This window comes from Meles meles, chromosome 16, assembly GCF_922984935.1.
Source record: "Meles meles chromosome 16, mMelMel3.1 paternal haplotype, whole genome shotgun sequence".
Taxonomy (NCBI): domain Eukaryota; kingdom Metazoa; phylum Chordata; class Mammalia; order Carnivora; family Mustelidae; genus Meles; species Meles meles.
The window spans coordinates 28,004,338-28,030,095 of NC_060081.1; the positions used below are offsets into that span (position 1 = coordinate 28,004,338).

At 35.7% G+C, this 25,758-nt stretch overlaps 1 protein-coding gene and 1 pseudogene across 15 annotated transcripts in view; both read right to left on the reverse strand.

Annotated features, from left to right (window-relative positions):
* Positions 1 to 25,758, reverse strand: part of TSGA10 (testis specific 10) — a 144,622-nt gene that overhangs the window by 65,604 nt on the left and 53,260 nt on the right. For all 15 annotated transcript variants that reach the window (XR_006815292.1, XM_045980485.1, XM_045980484.1 and 12 more), the window contains 5 exons: positions 22,864 to 22,979; positions 20,327 to 20,481; positions 16,313 to 16,368; positions 15,056 to 15,224; positions 11,303 to 11,413 (listed from right to left, as the gene is read on the reverse strand). Coding sequence is in view for 14 of the 15 variants with exons in the window: in XM_045980485.1 (XP_045836441.1) it covers positions 11,303 to 11,413; positions 15,056 to 15,224; positions 16,313 to 16,368; positions 20,327 to 20,481; positions 22,864 to 22,979 (607 nt within the window). In the remaining variant the exon portion in view is untranslated. The remainder of the gene's footprint in view (positions 1 to 11,302; positions 11,414 to 15,055; positions 15,225 to 16,312; positions 16,369 to 20,326; positions 20,482 to 22,863; positions 22,980 to 25,758) is intronic.
* On the reverse strand, positions 23,964 to 24,103 carry LOC123927368 (annotated as a pseudogene).

Consider the following 25,758-nt stretch of genomic DNA (forward strand, 5'->3'; position numbering starts at 1 on the left):
AAAAGCAAATCTTAGGTATTACTTCAAAAGATGTAAAATGGTCAACATATGAGCAAATTAAACATTATTTGCCAGGTTATTGGAAATTTATTTGCTACAGGATGATTTATAACATAACCTCGAGGAATCTTATCCATACTCAATTTAGAATGTCAGACATCTTGTAATTAACAAAAGGGAGTGGCACCAGGATCTGCCCTGGCTCCTGAGTCACACTCATCCATCTAGTAAAGTTAAGCTGTTTACTCTTATCTTTAGAACTTGGATGAATATGTTCTTGTATTTATATTTATTTGCTTTTGTTCAAACAAAATCCTTCATTGCCTCCTTTTCCTATATATCTGTTTACTTACTACTTGTTGGTCTGATTTTTGAGTCTCTGCTTTTTTTATCTGTGTATTCCCTTGTTCTTGCCTGCTTTTCTAGGTTATACTGGTCACAGAACTTCTGACTGTTTACATATCTCAGGCATCAGCTTCTGATATTTGTGTTGGTTTGGCACATTTCCTGTCAACGCCTGACATTCATTCATTACCCCAACCTCAGTTTTCTCCATCATGGACTATTCTATGATTCACTTTTATTCACCATTCTATTAGCTTGCCCCAAATTACTAAGAAGTAAAATACCAAACCTATGCCAATAAACACTGTTCATAAATATACAGTCATAGTGGTCACTTGATATAGAACCACATTTTTAATACCTTAAAATGTCTACCATGACAGACTGACTACAGTGGAATCTTATTTCTCTCTCTCTTTTTTAAGATTTTATTTATTTGAGAGAGAGAGAGAGAGAGAGAGTGGGGAGGGAGGGGGCAGAGGGAGAGGGAGAGACAGAATTTCAAGCTTGACTCAGGGCTTGATCTCAGAACCCTGAGCTCATGACCTCAGCAGAAACAAAGAGTCGGTCATCTAACCAAATTGAGCCACAGGGGATCTTATTTCCAAAAGGAAAACAATCAGCTCCACAAATGATATACTATATTGAGTAATCATTATGAGGCTAGTTTTAAAAACATATTTTAGTAATATGGTTTGGTCAACTCCTTCTTAAAATGTCATTTATAATTTTGCTAATTAATTAAAAAGGAACTACATCTCTCTCTCCTACCTGTTAATAAACACCGAATATCTCTATCAGAACCAAAAAGTGACCAAATTGTAATAAGCAATGTCTCACTATAGTAAGGCTTTCAAGTCAGATTTAAGTTTTTATCAATATGATTAATCACAAGCCTGGTTGAAATTCAGTTAATATCTCAACCTTGTGGTTTGGTTACCTATAGCTAATGTAAAAGATCTTTGTGAAGTCTGTTAGTAAATAAGTTAACATACTATTCTACTGCATTGGCTTTCAAGATTCAGATATTCTAAATGTGTCACTAGAAATCTGATGTGTTTTCCATCATTGTACTAAAAATAACAGTTGTGTACACAGTGTGTACCTCGGAGGTACAGAGTACAGTACACATAAACGAAATGTTACCCCTATCAATCTTCACCCTCTTTAACGTTCTGTAGTACTATCTCTTAACACTGCCTTATTGCTTTACCCTGTTAGGTGTGGATGTCCAGTCTCCCCACTAACATCTGAATTCCTTGAAGATAGAAACCATTTTTTAAACATTACATTTAGTTTTCTGACTAAAATATGAACCATCTTTTTTATTAAATGTGGTTTTGTGATTCCCAGGTCCCATGTTTCAAAGTTTAAGTTTAAGTGGTAAAAATGATAGGTATTAAATGTCTCTTCTGGCACCAAATACCTACTGCACCTCCCTCTGGGCAACCAGAGACCCTATTTTCTCTTTTTTGTACCCACTCAAAGCAACCAGAGCAGTGTGGGGCCCAAGACAGGCAACATTTGAAAGTGAAACTATTCCTTGGTATTCTCCAATTCCCTCTTTCAGGATCTGTTTACCACTTTCTGGTGCTGTCCCCATCCCTGTACCCCTCAGCTCCCTCTGATCTACAACTGGGCTCATTGCAATACTCCCCCACAGCAAAGCTGGTGCTGCCTCAGCTGGAATCCTTTGTGCACCTGACTGAATTATGGATATAGCCCCTGCTAAATGATCTATCTCTTTGTGATTTTGTTACCCTTCTGATTTATTCTTGCCAACATTGCCAGAACGATCTTTTTAAAACGCAATTCTTCAAATAACTTCTGTGTTCATGTTGAAACAAAAGGTTCCTAAAAACAAGAGTTCAAACAACTGCTTCTCCCCCTGCATTATCACCCACTTACACACTCCCCTCGAGCTATAGAACCTACTTTTCCCCCCTTATACCTTTGCTCTTGTTGTTCCCCCTGCCTGGGGTGCCATTCTCTTTCCTGTTTGTCATGTCATGTCATGACACCTCAACACCTAGCATACTACACACTGAATGAATGAGTGAATGAATCAAGTATTTAACAATTCTTTTTTTTTTTAAAGATTTTATTTATGTATTTGACAGAGAGAGATCACAAGTAGGCAGGCAGAGAGGCAGGCAGAGAGAGGGGAAGCAGGCTCCCTTCTGAGCAGAACCATGTGGGGCTCGATCCCAGGACCCTGAGATCATGACCTGAGTCAACGGCAGAGGCTTAACCCATAGAGCCACCCAGGTGCCCCAAGTATTTAACTATTCTTTCTTTTTTTTTTTTTTTAAAGATTTTATTTATTTATTTGACAGAGAGAGATCACAAGTAGACAGAGAGGCAGGCAGAGAGAGAGAGAGGGAAGCAGGCTCGCTGCTGAGCAGAGAGCCCGATGCGGGACTCGATCCCAGGACCCTGAGATCATGACCTGAGCCGAAGGCAGCGGCTTAACCCACTGAGCCACCCAGGCGCCCAGTATTTAACTATTCTTAATGGACCTATGGTTTGTTCTCTTAAGGGACTGCTGGATCCACCCAGGCAGTGTGAACTGTGAAATGAATCTCTTTTAAAAACCTCATACTAGCCTCAAGATGTTAAAAAACAGAGCTACCCTATAACCCAGAAATTGCACTACCAGGTATTTATCCCAAAGATACAGATGTAGTGAAAGGAAAGGACACGTGTCCCCAATGTTCATAGCAGCAATGCCCACAACAGCCAGACTATGGAAGAAGACAAGATGTCCTTCAACAGATAAACGGGTAAAAAAAAATATACAATAGAATATTACTCAGCCATCAGAAAGGATGAATACCTATCATTTGCTTCAACATGGATGGAACTGGAGGAGATTATGCTAAGTGAAATAAGTCAAGCAGAGAAAGACAATTATCATATGGTTTCATTTATATGTGGAACATAAGGAATAGCACAGAGGACCATAGGGGAAGGGAGGGAAAACAATGGGAAGAAATCAGAGAGGGAGATAAACCATGAGACTCTAGACTCTGGGAAACAAACTGAGGGTTGCAGAAAGGAGGGGGGTGAGGGGATGGGGTAGCCAGGTAATGGGTATTAAAGAGGGCATGTGTTGTGATAAGCACTGGGTGCTACATGCAACTAATGAACTGTTGAACACCACATCAAAAACTAATGTACCCTGTGCTGGCTAACTGAACATGATAATAAAAAATGTATTAAAAAAAGAACAAAACTAATGATGTACTATATTTGGGCTAGCTGAACATAGTAAAAAATGCATTCTTTTCTTGAAAAAACAAAAACAAAAACAAAAAACCCTCACACTAGGATGCCACCAGCTGAGAGCAGCCTGATGTGTGATATCTGAAAATACAATTCCACAACCTAAAAGACCCAGTCCCTAATGGTGGAATTTCAGGTAATGTGACAGGCTAGGGAGAAAAGTCTAATACTGACTGAAAGTTTAGTACATTAAATGTTCAGATATTCATTTATTTATATTCTACCTTCTTCCAGAATATACTTAAATGGTTCACTGTGTTAGGTCTATCTTACCTACTTGGGCCTTCTTTCCAATTATAGATGGGCCACTGAGACTCAGAAGGATTGAGCAGCCCACCTAAGTCCATGTTATTAGTGAGAAGAGGGGTCAGACTTATCTGACATTGAAGTTTCCATCTGTTTATGGTATTATGTTGTTGACACCTTAAAATCAAGACTTGTAGGAAACCACCTGCTTTGCCAATGTAAGGCTGCTGCCTTACTGCCTTACTCGCAATTTAGGTGTCCTCAGAATTTCTTCTCTCTCAAGGTTTTAAACAGTCTTATACACACCAAAAATGTTCAAGAAATGTTTGCAGACTGATAATAAATGAGATGTTATATAAAACAAGGAAAACAGTTTTGGGGTGCAAAGTTCCTATTAATGGTCTGAATGGTATGTAGGGAACACTATACCTATTATAGTCATCAATCCAGTTACAGTATTTTATTTTTAAAATTTAATTAGCCAACACATAGTATATAATTAGTTTCAGATGTAGAATTGTTTTTTTATCAGTTGCATATAACACCCAGCACTCATCACATCACATGCTCTCCTTAATGCCTACCACACAATTACTGTAAGTTGTTTTCCTATTAGGAGTCTCTTGTGGTTCTTCTCCCTCTCTGATGACTTCCCATTCAGTTTTCCCTCCCTTCCCCTCTGATCCTTTGTGCTATTTCTTATATTCTACATATGAGTGAAACCATATGATAATTGTCTTTCTCTAACTTATTTTGCTTAGCATAAAACTCTCCAGTTCCATCCACATCGATGTAAATGAAACTATTCATCTTTTCTGATGGCTGCAAAATATTCCATTTATTCCATATATACTAATATTCCAGATATACCACATCCTCTTTATTCATTCACCTGTCAATGGACATCTTGTCCCCTTCCACAGTTTGGCTATTGTGGAAAATGCTGCTATGAACACTGGGCTGCAGGTGTCCCTTCAGACTACGACATTTGTATCTTTGGGGTAAATGCCCCATAGTGTGATTGTGGGGCTATAGGGTAGCTCTATTTTTAACTTCATGAGGAACCTCCATACTGTTTTCCAGAGTGGCTGTATCAGTTTGCATTCCCACCAACACTGTAAGAGGGCTTCCCTTTCTCCACATCCTCACCAACATTTGTTGTTTCCTGTCTTGTTAATTTTAGCCATTCTGATTGGTGTGAGGTGGTATCTCACTGTGGTTTTGATTTGTATTTCCCTGATGCTGAGTCATGTTGAGCACTTTTTCATGTATCTATTGGCCATTTGGATGTCTTCTGCCCATTTCTTGATTGGTATATTTTTCTCTGGGTGCTGAGTTTGATAAGTTCTTTAAAGATTTTGGATACTAGCCCTTTATCTGATATGTCATTTGCAATTACCTTCTCCCATTCGTTCGGCTGTCTTTTGGTTTTGTTGACTGTTTCCTTTGATGTGCAAAAGCTTTTTATCTTGATGAAGTCTCAATAGTTCATTTTTGCCCTTGTATCCCTTGCCTTTGGTGATGTTTCTAGGACGAAGCTGCTGCGGCTGACGTCCAAGAGGTTGCTGTGCTGCCTGTGTTCTCCTCAAGCATTTTGATGGATTCCTGTCTCACATTGAGGTCTTTCATCCATTTTGTGTCTATTTTTGTATGTGGTTTAAGGAAATGGTCCAGTTTCATTCTTCTGCATGTGGCTGTCCAATTTTCCCAACACCATTTGTTGAAGAGATTTTTTACATTGGACATTCTTTCCGGCTTTGTCGAAGATTAGTTGATCGTAGAGTTGAGGGTCCATTTCTGGGCTCTCTATTCTGTTCCATTGATCTATGTGTCTGTTTTTGTGCCAGTACTATACAGTTTTGATGATTACAACTTTGTAATAGAGCTTAAAGTCTGGAATTGTGATACCACCAACTTTGGTTTTCTTTTTCAACATTCCTCAGGCTACGCAGGGTCTTTTCTGGTTCCACATAAATTTTAGGATTATTTGTTCCATCTCATTGAAAAAAGTTGATGGTTTTTTGATAGGGATTACATTAAATGTGTAGATTGATTTAGGTAGCATAGACATTTTCACAATATTTGTTCTTCCAATCCATGAGCATGGAATGTTTTTCCATTTTTTTGTGTCTTCCTCAATATCCTTCATGAGTATTCTATAGTTTTCAGAGTACAGTCTTTTAACTGTTTGGTTAGGTTTATTCTGAGGTATCTTGTGATTTCTGGTGAAATTGTGAGCAGGATCAATTCCTTGATTTCTTGTTCTGCTGCTTTAATGTTAGGGCATAGAAATGCAACAGATTTCTGTGCGTTGAAAACAAAATATATATATAGTCATAGGATTATGACTTTCCCGAATTCCTGTATCAGTTCTAGCAATTTTTTGGTGGAGTCTTTTGGATTTTCCAAATAGAGTATCATGTTATCTTTGAAGAGTGAATGTTTGACTTCTTTGCCAGTTTGGATGCCTTTTATTTTTTTTTGTTGTCTGATTGCTGAGCCTAGGACTTCCAATACTATATTGAACAACAGTGGTGAGAGTGCGCATCCATGTCACGTTCCTGACCTTAGGGGAAAATCGTTCAGTTTTCTCCACTGAGAATATTTGCTGTGGGTTTTTCATAATTGGCTTTTGTGATATTGAGGTATGTTCCCTCTATCCCTATATCATGGAAAGTTTGTATCAAGAAAGCATGCTGTATTTTGTCAAATGCTTTTTCCGCATCAACTAAGAGGATCATATTGTTCTTATCCCTTCTTTTATTAATGTGATGTATTCATGTTGATTGATTTGTGAATACTGAACCACCTTTGCATCCCAGGAATAAATCCCACTTGGTCGTGGTGAATAATCCATTTAATGTACTGTTGGAGCTGATTGGTTAGTATCTTATTTTTTGCATCCATGTTCATCAGGGATATTGGTCTGTAATTCTCCTTTCTGGTGGGGCCTTTCTCTGGTTTTGGGATCAAGGTAATGCTGGCCTCATAGAATAAGTATGAAAGTTTTCCTTCCAATTTGATTTTTTGAAACCGCTTCAGCAGAATAGGTATTAGTTCTTTTAAAAATGTTTGGTAGAATTTCCCTGGGAAGGCTTGCAGCCCTGGACTCTTGTTTGCTAGGAGATTTTTGATTACTGCTTCAATCTCCTTGCTGGTTATCAATCTGTTCAGGTTTTCTATTTCTTTCTGTTTCAGTTTTGGTAATTTATATGTTTCCAGGATTGTGTCCATTTCTTCCAGATTGCCTAATTTGTTGGTATATAGTTCCTCATATATTCTTAAAATTGTAATTTCCTTGGTGTTGGTCATGATCTCTCCTCTTTCATTCATGATTTTATTTGGGTCCTTTCTCTTTTCTTTTTGGTAGGTCTGGCTAGGGGTTTATCAATCTTATTAATTCTTTCAAAGAACCAACTTCTAGTTTCATTGATCTGTTCTACTAGTCTTTTGGTTTCTATTTCCTTTATTTTTGCTCTAATCCTTATTGTTTTTCTTCTCTGGCTTGGTTTAGGTTCTATTTGCTGTTCTTTCGCAAGCTCCTTTAGGTGTAAGGTTGACTTGTGTGCTTGAGACTTCTCTAATTTCTTGAGAAAAGCTTGTATTGCTAGGTACTTCCTTCTTAGGATCACCTTTGCTAAATCCCAATCATTTTAATTTGTTTCCATGAATTTTTTAAGTACTTCTTTAGTTTTCTGGTTCACCCATTCACTCTTTAGTAGGATGCTCTTTAACCTCCAAGTGCTTGAGTTCCTTCCAAATTTCATCTTGTGATTGAGTTCAAGTTTCAAAGCATTATGGTTGGAAAATATACAAGGAATAATCCGAATCTTTTGGTACCTGCTGAGACCTGATTTGTGACCCAGTATGTGATCTATTCTGGAGAATGTTCCATGTGCACTCCAGAAGAATGTATATTCTGCGGCTTTAGGATGAAATGCTCTGTCCATAAAAAAAAAAAAAATCAAATTTCCTTGTTGATCTTCTGCTTAGATGATCTGTTTGTTGCTATGAGTGGGGTTTTGATGTCCCCTAATATTATTGTATTATTATCAATGTGTTTCTTTAATTTGGTTATTAATTGGTTTATGTGATTGGCTGTTCCCAAATTAGAAGCATAAATATTCATATTTGTTAGATCTTCTTGTTGGATAGACCCTTTAGGTATGATGTAGTAGTCCTCTTCATCCCTTACTATGGTCGTTGATTTAAATCTAATTTGTCTGATATGATAATTGCTACCTCAGCTTTCTTTTGATGCCCACTGGCATGGTAAATGGTTCACCACCCCCTCATTTTCAATCTGGAGATGTCTTTAAGTCTAAAATGAGTCTTTTGTAGACAGTATACAGATGGGTCTTCTTTTTTATCCAATCTGATACCATGTGTCTTTTAGCCCATTTATATTCAGAGTAACTATTGAAAGATATGAATTTATTGCCATTGTATTACCTGTAAATCCTGTAGATTGTAATTTTCTGTAGATTATCTGTTTCTTTCTAGTCTATGTTACTGTTAGGCTCTCTCTTCACTTACAGTATCCCCTTTAATATTTCTTGCAGGACTAGTTTAGTGATCACAAATTCCTTTATTTTCTGTTTGTCCTAATAGCTCTTTATCTCTCCTTCCATTCTGAATGACAGCCTTGTGGGATAAGATATTCTTTGCTGCATGTTTTTCTCATTTATTGCCCTGAATATACTATGCCAGCCCTTTCTGACCTGCCAGGTCTCTGTAGATAGGTCTGCTGCCAGTCTACTGTTTCTACCATTGTAGGTTGAGGAGCTCCTGCCTCAAACTGCTTTTGGAATTTTCTCTGAAATCTGCAAGCTTCCCTATTATATGTTGGGGTGTTGATATATTTTTATTCATTTTGGGGGGCATTCCCTCTACCTCTTGGACAGGAATGCCTGTTTTTTTTCTCCAGATTAGGGAAGTTCTCAGCTCTGATTTGCTAAATATACCTTCTATCCATCTCTCTCTCTCTCTTTCTTCTTCCTCTGGGACCCCAATAATTCTAATATTGTTTCATTTTATGGTATTGCTGATTTTTTGAAGCCTCCCCTCATGGTCCATTAGTTGTTTTTCTCTCTTTTTGTCAGCTTCCTTTCCGTTATTTTGTCTTCTATGTCACTGACTTTCTCTCCTACCTCATTTACCCAGTTAGAGCATCCAATTTAGACTGTATCCCAGTTAGAGAATTTTTAACTTCGGCCTGATTAGATTTTATTTCTGCACAAAGAGATTCTCTAGTGTCTTTCATGCTTTTTTCAAACCCAGCTAATAACTTTATAATTATTATCCTGAATTCCAGCTCTGACAGTTTATTTATATCCATATCACTTAGATATGTGGCAGAGAGTATTACCTCTGGTTCTTTCCTTTGTTTTGAATTCCTACTAGTTATTTTGCCCACAGAAGAATGGATGACAAGAGAACAAAAACAAAAAAAATATCAACCACACTAGACATATCCAAAGAGGTCAGAATCCAAAAAAGCAAAGAAAAATAAAAAGAAAAAAGGGGGAAAAAGAGAATATAAAATCCCAGGTGGACAAAACAGGGTGATCTATTTTGTCCTGGGTGTATTTTGGTCTGTTTGTTAGATGATACTAAATCTCAAAATTGTAAAGAAAGCAAAACTTATATGTAAACAAAAACAAAACTGAATACAATGAAAGGAAGCCAGAAATGAATATATCTATAAAATATAAATGTAAAAATGTTAAATATTAAAAATTTATGTTAAACAAAACTTAGAAACAAAGAGTTGATAAAATAAGGAAATACCTGAAAAGAGGAAAATTTTTAAACTGAAAGATAAAAGAATCATGAGAAAAAGCCCTCAAATTCTACATAATATTTTCCACTAGTGCTGTAGTTTTGCAATTCTGTGTGCTTGGTAACTTGATATTCCCCTGATGCTATAGCTGGTCATCTTGCAGCGGGACTCGCTGTGCTGATTTTCAGGTGTCTTTGTTTGGGTGGAGTTTTACCACCCTTTGCCAAGGGGCCAGGCTCAGTGTAAGCTGCTTTGGGTTCTTCTATGTAGCTTTCATTCCCTGGAGGCTTTCTGTGCTACTTCAGAGGATGAAAATAAAAAATGGCAGTGCACCAATCTCAAGCCCTGGAGCTGAAAGATGGCAGCCCCTTCTCTTCCTTAAACCCTCAGGGAAAAGCAATCTTCACTTTTCAGAGTGCCAAACTCTGCAGACTCCTGCTCTGTGCACCCACAGCAATCCTCCTGTGGAAGGAAGGGTTGCCATAGGCCTGCAGGGCCCCTGCATAGACAGCAGGTTTGTGGTTTATGGCACAAACCAGTTTGTGGTTTATGGCAAACCAAGCTGCAAGCCCACTCCAGGGCTCACCGACCATAGCCACCCTGCTCCAGTGCTTGGGAACTAACTATGCCAGCTCAGGCATCCCTGTTCTTTCTGTGACCCCAGGGATCCTGAAACTGCACTATCCCATCTAGGATTCTGTCCCACTTTGCCACCGGAGGACCTTTCAGGCAGGGGCATCTCTCAGTGGGGCAAACTTCTAAAAGTCCTGATTTTGCATTCTGGGGCTATATCACTTTCCAGTAGCTGATTTATAGAGGCTCCCTCTCCCCACTGTTTATCATACTATATTACATCTCAGATTCACTTCTCCACACCTCTTCCTTGCAAAAAGTGGTCGTTTTTCTATTTGTAGAATTCCAGCAATTCTTTTCTTACATCTCAGGTTGAATTCATAGGTGTTCAGAATGCTTTGACAGTTGTCTAGCTAAATTAAAGGGACTAGGTGAAACAAGGTCCTTTATTCTTCTACCATCTTGCCCCCTCTCCCAACTACAGCATTTTAGATAATATTTTACCAAATGGGCTTACCTAAAATCCTTGGTCAAGCTGTCTACTACAGGGTTGCCACACATATACCCAGATTTATTTGGTATTATCTGATGTATGATACAAATGTTTGGTCAAATGGTTACTAACAGAGAATTATAGAGCAGAGTCATATATTCTCAGGTCTAAGAAATAGATGGACCCATAACAAGGTGATCAATTCTGATCTGCTACCAAATCAGGTGCCTCTTTTGTCAAAGGTTTATAAACTGAAAACGACCATTTTTCAAATAAGTGATTTTTGTCTTTTTTCCTTCACCTATTTAGCAGGATTCTACTTATCTAGAATGGCTGAGTGGCAAACTAAAAGTGACATATTCTTGAGTTATCTTTCTGGACACTGATGTCATTCTAAATATATAGTCACATTTACAGTGACATTTACATATACAGTAAACATACAGACAACCCATCATTGTCAACAGAAAAATATGCTATGAATTAAGGAAAGACTTGACTCAGCTGGTTCCTATGATCAATAACTTTAGCAAATCTCTTAGGCCTCAAGAGCAAAGAGGAAAAAACTATATACATACTTCAGATTTTAATATATTCTTCAGCTTGTTAACCTCCAAATTAGTATCTTGGACCTTCTGTTTTATGTCATTAAGTTCATTGTGCGTATCATTCAATTTTTTAGACAGGGCCTATAAGAAAAAGATAGCTAGATTTGACTATGAAAAAGTAAAAAAAACCCTCTGTGTCAAAAACCACCATAAATTTTAAATATCTGTAATAAATAGCGATAAATAAAAGTTAATATACCTAACATACAAAACTCATAAAAACCCAAAACACCCAAATCCTCATGCCTTTTAATATCACACTCTTCACTTTAAGACCTTGCAACTCCTTCCAGTGAGTCGAAGTCCATTTAACCACACCTCTTTCTAAACTTGCCTTCACAATTTGTTTGGCTATATAACACAAATACAGACTTGAAAATTATTTATTTATTTACTGGGACTTTCTGTTTGCTGCTTTTGGGAATACTGCAACTATTACCATGTGAATAAATCTGGGTGAGGCTGTGGGATTATGGGAGACATAAGGCCCATCATCCTGCCAGTGAAAAAACAAAACAGAAAACACAAGAATCAAAATAGTAAATAAGTGAAGAACCCAAGCAGAAAATTCACAAAAAGGAAGCACAAGTAGATAATACTTGAAAAAAGTTAAAATTTACTAGTAATCAAAAAATTTTTAAAATTTTTTAAACTTTTAGATTTTTACATTTTAATTTTAAAAATAATTTTTAAAATTAAATACTATGTTGCCTATCAAATTAGCAAAGAATTAAAGTTACTCTGTTATGGCAAGGAATAAGCATTTCCATGTATCTTGGTGTAAACATAAATTTGCGAAAGCAAATCTGTGATCAGCTACCTGGTATCTATCATCTATTTCAAGAAACATTTTCAAATGCTCATAAAAACAGGAAAGACAAATATGTTGTTTTGGAAAAAAATTTTTTGAAGGTGGGACATAGATACATAAGTATTTACTACCTTTGAAAATGTCCACTTAGAAAAGTTTTTAATTTATAAAACAAATTTCATAAACTCTGATTTAAAACTAAATCTAGAAAAATTTAACACAAAGAATGTCCACTAAGGTAGTATCTGTTATGGTGACAATATTCACATTAAGTGAATGATGTCATAAAAAATAGTATTCCACATACAAGATATCTATGAGAAATGTTTAGAATAACTTTTAAAGAAGATTTTACTTATTTATTTGACACAGAGAGAGAGAGAGAGAGAGCGCACAAGCAGGGAGAGTGGAAGGAGAAGCAGGCTTCCCACTGTGCAGGGAGCCCGATGTGGGACTTGATCCCAGGACCCCAAGATCATGACCTGTGCCAAAGGCAGTTGCTTAACCATGTGAGCCACCCAGGTGCCCCTAGAATAATTTTTAATAACAGAGGAAAATGTTCATCTATATTTTGTGAAAAAGTCAGGATAAAACACTAAAAATACTTCCTCTTAATTTGTTAAAAATTGTGATTTTGAGGACAATATTTTTTTAAAGGCTTCTGCTTTCTAAATTTTCTATGATATGGGTACTAAACTTGTGGTCCACAGAGGGATCCATATTCTACCCCTTGGGCCTATAACTCAAACAAAGTATAAATTGTTTTAAAAACAATTTTCTTATGATAATTAAAAAACATTTATGAAGTTTTAACAAAGCAGAGGAGTGTTTAGAATGTCACAAAAGCTAATAATAGCTACAAGATATTTATCCAGTGATTATGTTAGACACTCCAATGAGTGCTTTCTAGGAATGTTTTCATTTGCTCTCCATTTCTACGTATATAAACTGAGATTCAGAGAAGTTAAATGGTATGATCCCACAGCCAGGCAGGACATTCAAACTCATGAATCTTATATACACCACTCTACTGCCTTATCATGTAGAAAAAAGTTTGATATAAAATGGCACGTGGTTTTATCCCGGTTACATTAAAAATTCATGTAAATAAAAGTATAAAAATTATTTAAAATACATGGAAAATCAGTAAAAAAATGTTAACATATTTTTACCATTTTACCATTTACCATTAACATGGTAAAAAGTGTTCAATCTAGTTTTTCATAAATATAAGGTATATTTACCTTTAGTCTATTTGCTCTAGCTATAAGAGTACACAAAAGTAGATCCTATTTATGTTTTTTATTGCTATACATTAAGTTTCAGAATAATTTTAGATTTACAGAAAAGTTGTGCAAATGGTACAAAGAGGGGTGCCTGGGTGGCTCAATGGGTTAAAGCCTCTGCCTTTGGCCCAGGTCATGATCCCAGAGTCCTGGGATCGAGCCCTGCATTGGGCTCTCTGCTCAGTGGGGAGCCTGCTTCCTCCTCTCTCTCTCTCTGCCTGCTTCTCCACCTACTTGTGATCTCTGTCAAATAAATGAATAAAATCTTAAAAAAAAAAAAACGAAAATGATATAAAGAGTCCCCATCTACCCTATACTTGGTGTCTTCTTATATCAGTATGGTATAATTATTACCATTAATGAAACAATATTGATATATTACTAACTAAAGTCCATATTTTATGCAAAATTACTTCATTTTTATATAGTATGCTTTTTCTATCCCAGGATCCCATTATTCACTAACTTTTTTAAGAAAAGATTTTATTTATTTATTTTCAGAGAGACGATGTGTGAGCAGGGAGGGGGCAGAAGGAGAGGGAGCGATAGAATCTCAAGCAGACTCCCTGCTGAGTGTGGAGCCTGATGTGGGCTTGATCTCACCTGGGCTCAATCTCCCCACTGTGAGATAATGACCTGAGCTGAAATCAAGAGTCAGAAGCTTAACCAACTGAGCCATCCAAACATCCTTCATTAATTTTTGGCCAAAGTATTTTAACAGCTCAGGCAATTTTTTTTATAATTTACAAAGCATTGCAGTTTTATATCTGCTTATATAAATTAAAAATATTTAACAATTAAAACTACAGACTTTCATGATGCAAACTAAACACACTGAGGGTGACAGCAAGTGGGGGAACCATTTAGACTAAGTCATTTTTTTTTTTTTTAATTTATTTATTTGACAGCGAGAGACAGGAGATCACAAGTAGGCAGAGAGGCAGGCAGAGAGAGAGAGAGGGAAGCAGGCTCCCCGCGGAGCAGAGAGCCCGATGTGGGACTCGATCCCAGGACCCTGAGATCATGACCTGAGCCGAAGGCAGCGGCTTAACCCACTGAGCCACCCAGGCGCCCTAGACTAAGTCATTTTAAGTGGGGTAAGAAAGCTTCTAAAAAGAGTTTTTAACGCTCAAATTAAAATAATGATATTGGAAATGAAAAGAGTGGATACACTGAAACATACTGGCTTAAAGAGGGAATAATTATAAAATTTTCCAAAAATCACAGTGCTAAAGAGGACCAAAATATGTAGCGTAGTCCATACACTCATACTTAAACAGAATAATCGTCCATCAAATAAATCTAACCCTCTCTCAAAAGATTCTGAAGGCTTTTATCTTCCTTTGTTAATTTGTTCAAATATTTATTGTCAAGGAAGAATATTGTTCAAATATTTATTGACTTCCCAAGGTTTAATATAAATCTATTATATCCCCACTCCCTCTCTCCTTTAATACTTCATGTCTGAAAATTTCATTTAGAAATTATGTGGCATATTCTGTGTAATAAAGGTTAAAAAATGGCTGATTCCAAAGCCTGAGCTCTTCTACAAAATGAAATGAGGACTGTGTCTCAGAATAAAACAAAAAATTTCTTGGAGAAAAAAGATTCTAGGTGGAAGTATACCTGGTTTTCTTGTTTAGCTTTAGAAAACTGTTCTTGGAGACTGTCATTCTCATGAGCCAAGAGATCTCTTTCCCTGGCAATCTGAGCAAGCTCATCATTGGTTTCATCCAATTGCCGACGCATTCGGGAAATGTCTTGTTCACACATAATTAGGGCTTCAGTAGACTGTCTGTTCCAGAGATCAGATAATACATAAGAAGAGACATTTTACCAAAAACAGAATAACAAATTCTCATAAGATAGAAAAGTGACAGTTAAGCAAGAAAACATTTGACATTTTAAACACATTTAAAATTTAAATACAGTTCACCGGAGTTTCTGTATGTTGCCCACAGTTCACAATAAAAAGGGAGGTTAAATATACATAATAGTCAATGATTTGCTAAGTATTTCAAAACTTCTGATGTTCAAGTATAAGAAAGCTTTCATCCTACCTCTAGCTGCTATAGCTTAGTCTTCTTTGCAGGTTCTTTGTCCTTTGTCCTCTTAAAAATTAATGGTTTTCAGGGCTTAACTCTCAGCTTCCTTCCTCTTCTCACTCTACCCCTTCCTCAGAAAATCCATTCATAGTCATGGCTCCCAGCCCCATTTTCAGATGACTCTGAAATCTTATCTCTAGCCTCAGCCTCTTCCTTAATACTTCAAACTCATATTTAACTGATTACTAGACATATCTACAGGAAAGTCTCAAAGGCTCTTCAAATTCAGAGGAAAATCATGTGTATCCACATACTTTCATTAATGCCCAGTTCATCCCTAGGCAGAAACCTGGCATTCTCCTAGATTTTCTCCCTTGTAAGTACCTCACTCCTCTGTCTCCCAACTCATCTACCCCAATCTAGCATCATCTCTTCGGCCTGGGTAATCTTTCTAACACAAAAATCTTCCCAATTTTCTTTAATGATTTCTTATTGTCCAAAGATAAAATCAAGACTCATTTGTCTATACCACAGGCCTCTGCCTAGTTAGACTTTCCTTCCACTGCTTCGCTTACACTTTGGGTTCCAACACACTCACCTACTTGTCATTCAAGAGGCTCTTGAATGTGATCTGTGGTTCTTTGCTATTCCTTTTAGCTTTATATGGCTAACACCATGTTTTCTTTTACTTCCCTAGACAGACTTATGCCTCCTTTCAACATTAGAAAGTTATCACCTCATCGGTAACACTAAGCCCCTTGTCTCCTACTGTCTTTGTACCTAACATCGTATTTTGCCCCCAATAAGTGCTCAAATTTTGGCGGAGTGAACGATTTACCTTGATGCCTGTTCCATCTCAGCAATGATATTCTTCATGCCTGAAATGGTCTTTTCCTTGAAAAATAATACAAGTATTAAATAAAAAATTATTTTAAACAGTTTTTCTTAAAACTAAATGAACAAAAAGAAATCCTCCCTTTTTGATTCCCATTCAGTTTTAAACATTCACATCTATTCTTTTCTATACTTTAAAACTAAAACATATATATCAGTGTAGATGTACTGGATAAAAACAAGATTATGCTTATAAAAGACCACACTTAGGTACATTGGTATGAGATCAACATAGCAAATACTTTGTTAAAATGTTTTGTGTAGTCAACCAGCAACACAAAGACCCCATAATCACCCTGTTCTTGTTGGAAAGCCAGTGGTTTGACATTGGAGTGTTGTATACTGGGAACAGAACTGATTTAACTCTTCACTTCTCCCTGTTGTAAAACCCAGCAAAGTGAATTATGTAATACTAATTTTAATTCTGAGCAATAATAACTGTGATCAAGTAAATTATTTATATTAGTCATCAACATCATCTTCAAAAAGCTATTCCAATTGAATTACTTATAAAAGTATACTATTAAGATATAAGCTAATAAAGAGATAAGCATTAGGCCTAGAGCAAAAATATAAAAATAAACTACTATCATTCTCCCTTTTTGAGGATATGGTGAGGGAGAATTAATGGAATCAGTTAAGGCTCGGGTGTGAATATCTTAATGCCATCAATATCATCCCTACACCTCCTCTTTCTAAAACTCTCATTGATCCTGAACTAGCTACAGATAACTATACACAAATAATTAGGGCTACATTAGACATTAGACCTAAAAAAAAAAAGGAGGAAAATTATTCTTTCACTAAGGAACTACATTTCATTTTGCCCTTTGAATTTTCAAATCCTTAGTAACCAAGCAGTAAGATGAAAAACTAAATCCACAGTTAGTAACCAAGCAGTAAGATGAAAAACTAAATCCATATTTCCCAACCAGTTCTGTTCCTGTACTTTAGAGAGACAGTTGTGTGTATGTGAGTGTATGTTAGTTATCTTCCTTTATTCATGTGCTCCTCTTGAGGGTATTTTTAGCTCCATTTTCCCCTTCTGCTTTCTGGTAAAATGGTGCAGAGTCCACATCTGGCAGTAATGGATATCAGGATATAGTTAAAATACATATTAGCAAAACAGTTAAACCCCTTTAAGAAGCACAAACCAATAAAGAGAAAATACAGTCTAAAATGGAATATTTACACAAGGTTTTAAAATATAACAATACATTTCTAAATAAATTCTAAAAAAGTAACTGAACTTCTAGTGTTTCTGAAAGCCATTAGCTAGTTAAAACTTTAAATATAGGTTATAATGACTTCCTTTATCAGTAGAAATTTATATTGGAAGTAAGACTCTCTGAGAACATTGTAAAGCATCCGGACAATAAAATTACTGGGAAAAAAATCTAATATCCTCTTACCCTGTTTTTCTCTTAATATGACCCTAATACCATTATTTCCTAAATTGTTGAGATCTATGCCATCATTACCAATGTAATATTCCTTGTACAACCTCAATATGCTTATCCAGAGATACAGACTCAAGTTAATTATCAAAAATTCAATGTGAAAAGGATGGTCATAAATCTCCTTGGAAAAAAGAAATGAACTAAAATGTTTCACAAATAGTTCTTTTATTATTAAAAAACTGTGAACTTGCTATCGAGTTTTCTAACTTTAATTGGTAGTAACTAGTAAAATATATTTTAAAACTATGATTACCAGAAAAAATGTCTCCTTATTCGCTATAATGTAGGCTTTTTCCATAGTAATCTATTTATGTAATCACCAGATTAGACTGTAAAATTACTGCTTTTTACTGAAGGGTATTTGCAAATTCAGTTCTGAAATATTATTGTAGAGAATATTTTCTCTTTTGAATGTCTAACACTGTTTTAAAAAGTTATTTTCCCTTCAGAGGATGGATGTGCTTACATTCATGATCTTTTTTTTTCCCTAACATTCATGATCTTATATGGTCTTGATTTTGAGACGGACTTACAACTCAGTATTCCTTGTGAAGAAAAAAATGATGTTGGCAAGTTCGCAGAATCGAAGATACATGAAATATTAGATACAGCAGAGGAAAGCAATTCAGAAATTTCTAAATAATTTGTTTCTAAATGTTAGTGTTTTTAAAGAAAATCATGCCAAACTATTCAAAAAGTGTTCTGAATAAAATCAGAAGTAAAACCCCACTTTTTGCATGGAGCACTGGGTGTTGTGCAAAAAGAATGAATACTGTTACGCTGAAAAAATAAATAAAATGGAAAAAAAACCCACTTCCCCAAAACCCGTAAAATATAAAAAATATTAAGGCATAACTATAAAGTAATGAGTCAGCCTTTTCAACAAATCAAAATTTACTGTCTCACGAATTTAGATAGCAAGATCTCACTTGTGCTCATGATTCCCAAATCTATTAACTTCACTTCAACTTTCTCTCCAAACTTAAAAATCTAAGGTCAATGACTATTTCAACTATGTGTTCCAAAGACATGTCAATAATATTCCTAAGCCTGTTTTATTTGTTTTTTAGTTCATGCACAGGAACTATCCATGTAGTTTCTAAGTCAGAAAGCACATCTTGTCAATCTTCCCTAAAAGATCTATTTCTCTTACAGATACTGCTAGTATCCTAACAAAATTTTTATTGTTTTACTCATGGCTGGTATCCTTGTCACTATATTGATTTCCCTATAGTCCATCCTTTACATGGATTAACAAGCGCCAGAATATTTCTTTCAACAAAAAGATCTAATTGTGACACATCTTTTACAGTATTTCAATGATCCTCTATATCCATGATGATAGAGTCTAAGCTCAATATCACATGTATTTCTATGATTTGTTGCTTAACCGTCATCTTTTGCTACCCAGCCCTGCTCCCATATTGACCTCTCTTGAAATTCTTTTATGAAAGTCACTGGGCTTTCACAGAAGCTGCTTAACCTGTCTGGATCTCCCATTCTCTCATTGTCCCCTTTGTCTAAATCTTGTCCGGGCTATTCCTAGTCATCAGACAGCATGCTGCCCAGGCACTTCCTGGAAGGTTCTCTAGATCTTTCTCCTCCCTTAATCCAACCCCCAGGCTGAATTAGGTGTGTCTCTGCCTAACTCCATTTGCACATTGTGTACATATTGCTATTGCACTTAGCACATTCCATCATGATAGCATCTTAATTTATCTTTCTCCCAATTATACTGCAGCCTTATGGAAGACATATCCACTCAACTTCAGTTTCTAACATTATACCTGGTACATGCCAATAAATGTTTGTTAAATGCATGGATGGGTAGATGGATAGACGGATGGATAAATGAATGAATTAGATCCCTTAGAGAGGGAAAAGACCTTATTATAATGATGCTACCTTCACCTAAATCATTTGTGGGAAACAGTTTAGGAATTGTCTTCAGAACTGGTTTATGAAATAGAAAAGGGTATCAATATTTCTCTGCCTTTTTGACAACACCTTTGTTAGCATTCTTTGAACAACAAAAAATGTGGGATGGAGATTATTATCCATCTTTATTTACCAGCTACATATGATCTATTCTCAAAGGCTGAGGAGGATGCAAAAATATGCTCCTAGTTTTGAGCACAATTACAAAAGGCAGTTTTAATGGACATATTGCTTCCCAAAATGGCTGCCTGAAAATATAAGTTCTGGTGTTCTTTTAAAAACAAATCTGTCTCACTGTTTCACTACTATGCTTCACATTTTGATATTTGAATTAGTTATTACCAGTGAATGTTAATCACAAATTTATGAGAGAAAATCATTTTAAAAAATATTAGTGGACTTGAACACAGTTCCCAAGACTATCTTGAAATTATCTTTGAAATTTTCCAAATCAGATTCTATAGTTTCAACTCTCTAGAAAAAAAAAATTGAGAAATCCTATTATTTTATTCAGATTCAAGTTCAAACATTTCTTTTAAACCACAGTTCTCAGAACATACTTTCATTGCCAAACTCTCTCCAAGGGATGCAATATTCTCAGATTTTTTATCCAAACATGCTTGCAGGCATTCCTTTTCTTTAGCCAGATCGTTGAGGGTTGCACCAAGAATGCTGATTTCTTCTCTCTGGGCAATACTTTGCCTGGTAAAATTATCTAAATATGTAATCATAAAGGCATTGTTTTAATCAAGATAATTTTTTTTCTAAGATAATTTTTTTTCTAGTTCAAGCAGATTAAAATGCTTTTCAAAGTAAATTTTCCTATATTGTGTTCAATGACTAAAAATAAGTACTGTATCCCAAACAAAAAATAGCTTTGTTGTTAGTTAATTAAAAACTAAGAAGAATCATGAAATTCTAAATGACTCATAAACGTAAAAGCACAATTAACACATTTAAATTAGAACAGCAAAGGAAAGCTCTATATCACAAGTTCTTGAAATAGATTTACATGTGTGGTGGGGAGGAGATGGTGCGTGAGTGGTCAAAATGAGTGGACTATTAAAACAACCTGTGACCGCTCTCCCTCTAATTTCTCCACCATTGTATAGAAGTCGGTAACTAAAATAATATAATATTTAATTAGTTTATCTTCAGAGTCAAATGTCTCCTGATATTCTGATTTTTCTAAAGTAGGGTTATAAAAATTCCCAGGGGGGAAAAATCCCATAAAGTCTGATTTGATTTGTGATAACAGTGTCAATGTTGTGTCAACAATGTCAGTGTTTAAGGCCTGATTGACTGGTACAGAACAGCAGTTTTCAAATTGTGGTTTTTCATCCAGCACCATCAGCATCATCTGGGAACTCATCAGAAATATAAATTCTGAGGTCCCATACCAGAAATTCTGAATCAGAAATTCTGAGTGGGCAGAGCAATTTATGTTTTCAGAAACACCCCACCCATGTGATTCTAATGCATGACAAAGTTTGAGAACCACATGAGGAATTAGTAAAGATACAAAAAGCCTTGGTCATATCTTACTTCAAAGAGCCTAGCTCCAGTGATGTTTATTAGCTCTCCAAGTAATTCTGACACACACCAAAGTTTAAGAAACCCTGGTCCAGAGCTCTACAAGGGAAGTTTGTTACACCATACCTCAAGGTAAATCCTTGGGAACAGTCATCCAAAGCAGTGCTAAGTGACGTAAAACCATATGCCAAGAGGATGATCTATACAGTTCTTAAAAATACATCATGTCCCTTTTCCAGAGAGCACTGTCTTTAAGGTAAACCACATGTTTTGGGTATTCTGATACTTGAGTTCTTTTCCAATGGCATAAAATAAATACATTTTAAAACTCTAAAACACCTCTACATATCTCCTGGCTTAAAAAAAATCCTCAACCTCACATTCCACTCAAGCTACCATACCGTTTTTCTGCTTCTGTTAATAGCTAAGTTTAAGAGACTTCTATTCTCTCCTGTCACTACCTCCTTGCTTCCCAATCATTCCTCAACCTACTCCATCTTCCACATCCAACACTCCATTCACACTTTTTTTGGTCAATGTTACCAAAACCTCCAATGCGCCAAATACAATCAGTATTTTTCATCCTTACCTTCTTTCTCAAAGATATCTGAATATTGATCATACCCTCCTTTTTAAAATATTTTGCTCTCTTGCCTCCCAAAATAACACTCACTTCTGAGTTCTCCTACTTCTTTTGCTGCTTTCTTACTGAGTCCTGGATCCTCTTCTCTTTCTCTACATTTTCCTTAGGCAATTTCATGGTTTTAAAATATCGTTTATAGGCTGATGTGTCCCAGATGTTTATCTTTAGCTTAGGTTTCTCTTCTGAGATAAAAAATTATCTCTTTAACTACTTACCTTACATTTTATTTAGACTTAAAATATCCAAAAATGTCTTCTTTAATATTCCCCTTCTATAGTTCTCTTGTAATATTTACTATCTTAATAAAAAGCACTTCTACTCACCTGTTTATGCCAGACATTTTTAAACTACAAAACAGAAAATGTTAAAAAAAAAAACAACTCCCCATTTTAAGATGGGCTTTTTAATCGTCCTGACCAAAATTTTGCTTTACAATATAAGAAGATTAAGTTATGACCACATTTTCACAGAAATCACTGGCAAGAAACATAAATAGGATACTTTATAAAGACTATTTTCTCTATGAACCCAAGTGATAGCATATAGTCAAACATATGTACATTTGCCACCAAAATAATATACAGATATGTACTATGTTTCATTACAACACTATGGACAAGCCACAATGTAGTATGAACAGTTGTAAATTTACAAGGGATCAGGACAAATTTACAAAATGTCACTGTTTTGTTCAGCTATTTCTTCACTGAAAAATATGAAGCCATGTCTAAATATTTACGGTACTAAATATAGTAAAAAAAAAATTACTATCAAAGAAAACACACATTTTTCCACAATTCTTAAGTGATAAAGGTTTAATTTATGGGCTATTTCCAAGTTTATGTTATAACTGAAGAAAAGAAAACACGTTTTTCCACCAGATTGTAAAATATATATATTTATCATGGGAAAAAAACTCACCAATTTTCTCATCCAAGCACATAATTTTCTCCTGAGTAAGCTGTAGCTCATATTTTTTCTTAGCAAGATGTCGCTGAGTATCAGAAAGATCTTTTTCTGTGTTTTCATATAAAAGTCTGTAAACATTTTAATAATAAAACTAATTCTGAAATTTTTATGTTTTATCAACTTTTTAGTGTATTTAAATATAAAAACTGGTAAGGACAGTAATACACATTTTTTCTTTTTTTCTAAATAAAAGTACATTAAAGGAAGTTTGGATAATAAAGAGTAAAAAGTTCTCCATCAAAATCTACTATTAGGAAAAAAAAAAAGCTACTACTAGCATTTTTGTGTTCAGTATTCAGTACTTTTTCACAATATATATTTTAAAGTTATCATACTATATATTCAAAGTTGAACCCTGTTTTTTCACTTACACTTAATCTTTAATATTTTTTAGTCCTATAATACAGCCCTCCAAATCACCATTTTATGACTGAAAAGTATTACATGAACAATAGCCATTTACTTTTTTTTTTTTTTTAAGATTTTGTTTATTTGTCAGAGAGATAAAGAATGCACAAGCAGGGGAGCAGCAGGCTCCCCACCAAGCAAGGAGCTGGACGTGGGACTCCATCCCAGGACTCTGGGATCATGACCTGAGCTGAAGGCAAATGCTTAGCCGAATGAGCCACCCAGGTGTCCCAAACATAAAGTACCTTTTTTTTTTTTAAAGATTTTATTATTTATTTATTTGACAGAAAGAGAGAGTGCACAAGCAGGGGGAGTAGCAGAGGGAGAGGGAGAAGCAGCCTCTCCACTAAGCAGGGAGCCTGATGCAGGGTCTCAGTTCCAGGACCATGGGATGATGACTCAAGCCAAAGGCAGACAACCAACTGAGCCACCCCAGATGCCCCAGCATAAAGTACTCTTGACACAACACCCACAGAAAACCAGGTTATCAAAAACACCCCACCACACCCTAAATAATAAAAAGAAACCCCCCTCCAGTATATACACACCAACAGAAGTTACCATGAAAAAAACCCCCAAAACAAAAAACCACCCACTTTGATAGTGGGTATAAATAATTGGTCTTCACTTCAACAAAGAAAAACCAGGGGAAAGTACGAATGCAGTCTTCCACTACCACAAATTATGCTGTTGAATTTCCCACATTTGGGGGAAATCACAGGGGTCAGCACATCTGGAGTGCAATGGATAAGCCTTGCCCTGGGAAAACCACCTTTGTGAGTATAAACATTTTTTTGAAAATATAGTGAAATTCCACTGTAGTCCAAATGAAGAATCTTTTCATATGCCTTGACAAAGTATTTTCTTAGCTTTTTTTTCTTGTAAAGCAGCATTTAAAAATGCATGCTAAAGGGTCCCTCACTGGCTCATTCAGTGGAGTGCCCAACTCTTGATCTCAGGGTTGTGGGTTCAAGCTCCATACTGGGTATAGAAATACTTAAAAAAAAAAATCTTTAAAAACTGCATGCTAAAATCAGAGGTATAAATGTAACAAGCCTATCAATTCGCATGATAATGATGAGTCCTGAAAGAGGCATATACCTTCCAAGGCATACTGTGGCTATTCTTATGCTATTAAATTGCATTGCAGCCATACACTTTCCAAAATAGCCATATTCCCCAGCACAACACAGGGATCCCTCTATTAAGAAAAACAAAATAGAAAATTACACACGTAAGCAGAAGTTCTCAAATCAGACCTTTAAATCACTGACCAACAAACCCACACCTAAAGCAGACATTTAATAGCAACTTTAGAAATAAAGCTCTTAGCTTCTTTTGCAGACTATTATAAAACTGATGTCAGAAAAGACTCTTAGAACTCCTCTAAGATATATTTAGAACTTTAAACAACTGACTTTTCTTTTTTCCAAGTTCCCAGAGTCATAGAGGAGATTTTTGACTGCTTCCAACCTTGGGCAATTATGATTAAAGCTGCTATAAACATCGTGTGCAGGTTTTTGTGTACACATAAGATTTCAACTACTTTAAGTACAACAGAGCGTATTTGGTAAGAATGTGTTTAGCTTTGTAGAAACCGCTGAACTATCTAATAAAGTGGCTGTACCATTTTGAATTCCCACCAGCAATGAGTAAGTGTTGCTGTTGAACCACAACCTCACCAGCTTTGATTTTCAGTGATTGAGACTTTGTCCATTCTAATAGGTATGTAATGGTATCTTACTGTTGTTTTAATTTGTATTTCCCTGGTGACCTATGGTGTAGAACACCTTTCATATGCTTATTTGCCAGCAGTATATCTTCTTCATGGAGATCTGCTAAGGTCTTGGCCCATTTTTTAATTGGGTTGTTTGTTTTCTTATTGTTGAGTTTTAAAAGAGTTCTTTGTATGTTTTAGATACAGTACTTTATCAGCTGTGTCTTTAGCAAATATTTTCTCTCAGTTTGTGGCTTGGCTTCTCATATTCTTGACATTGTCTTTTGCAGAGCATAAGTCTTTAATTTTAATGAAATACAGTTAATCAGTTATTTCTTGCATGGACTGTGCCTTTGCTGTTATACCTAAAAAAGTCATCAACATACTAAAGTCATCTAGGTTTTCTCCTGTTATCTTGTAGAGATTTTACAATTTTGCATTTTACATTTAGGAATGTGATCCATTTTGAATTAATCTGAAGGTCTGATATCTGTGTTGCCACTACCTCTGCTCTATTGTATTGCTTTTGCTCCTTTGTCAAAGAGCAGTTGACTATATTTATGTCGGTCTATTTCTGGGTTCTCTGTTCTGTTCCACTGATCTATTTGTCTATTCTTTTACCAATACCACACTGTCTTAATTACTGTGACTTTATCTCAAGTGTTTTTTTTTTTTTTAAGATTTTATTTTTTATTTATTTGACAGAGAGAGAGGTCACAAGT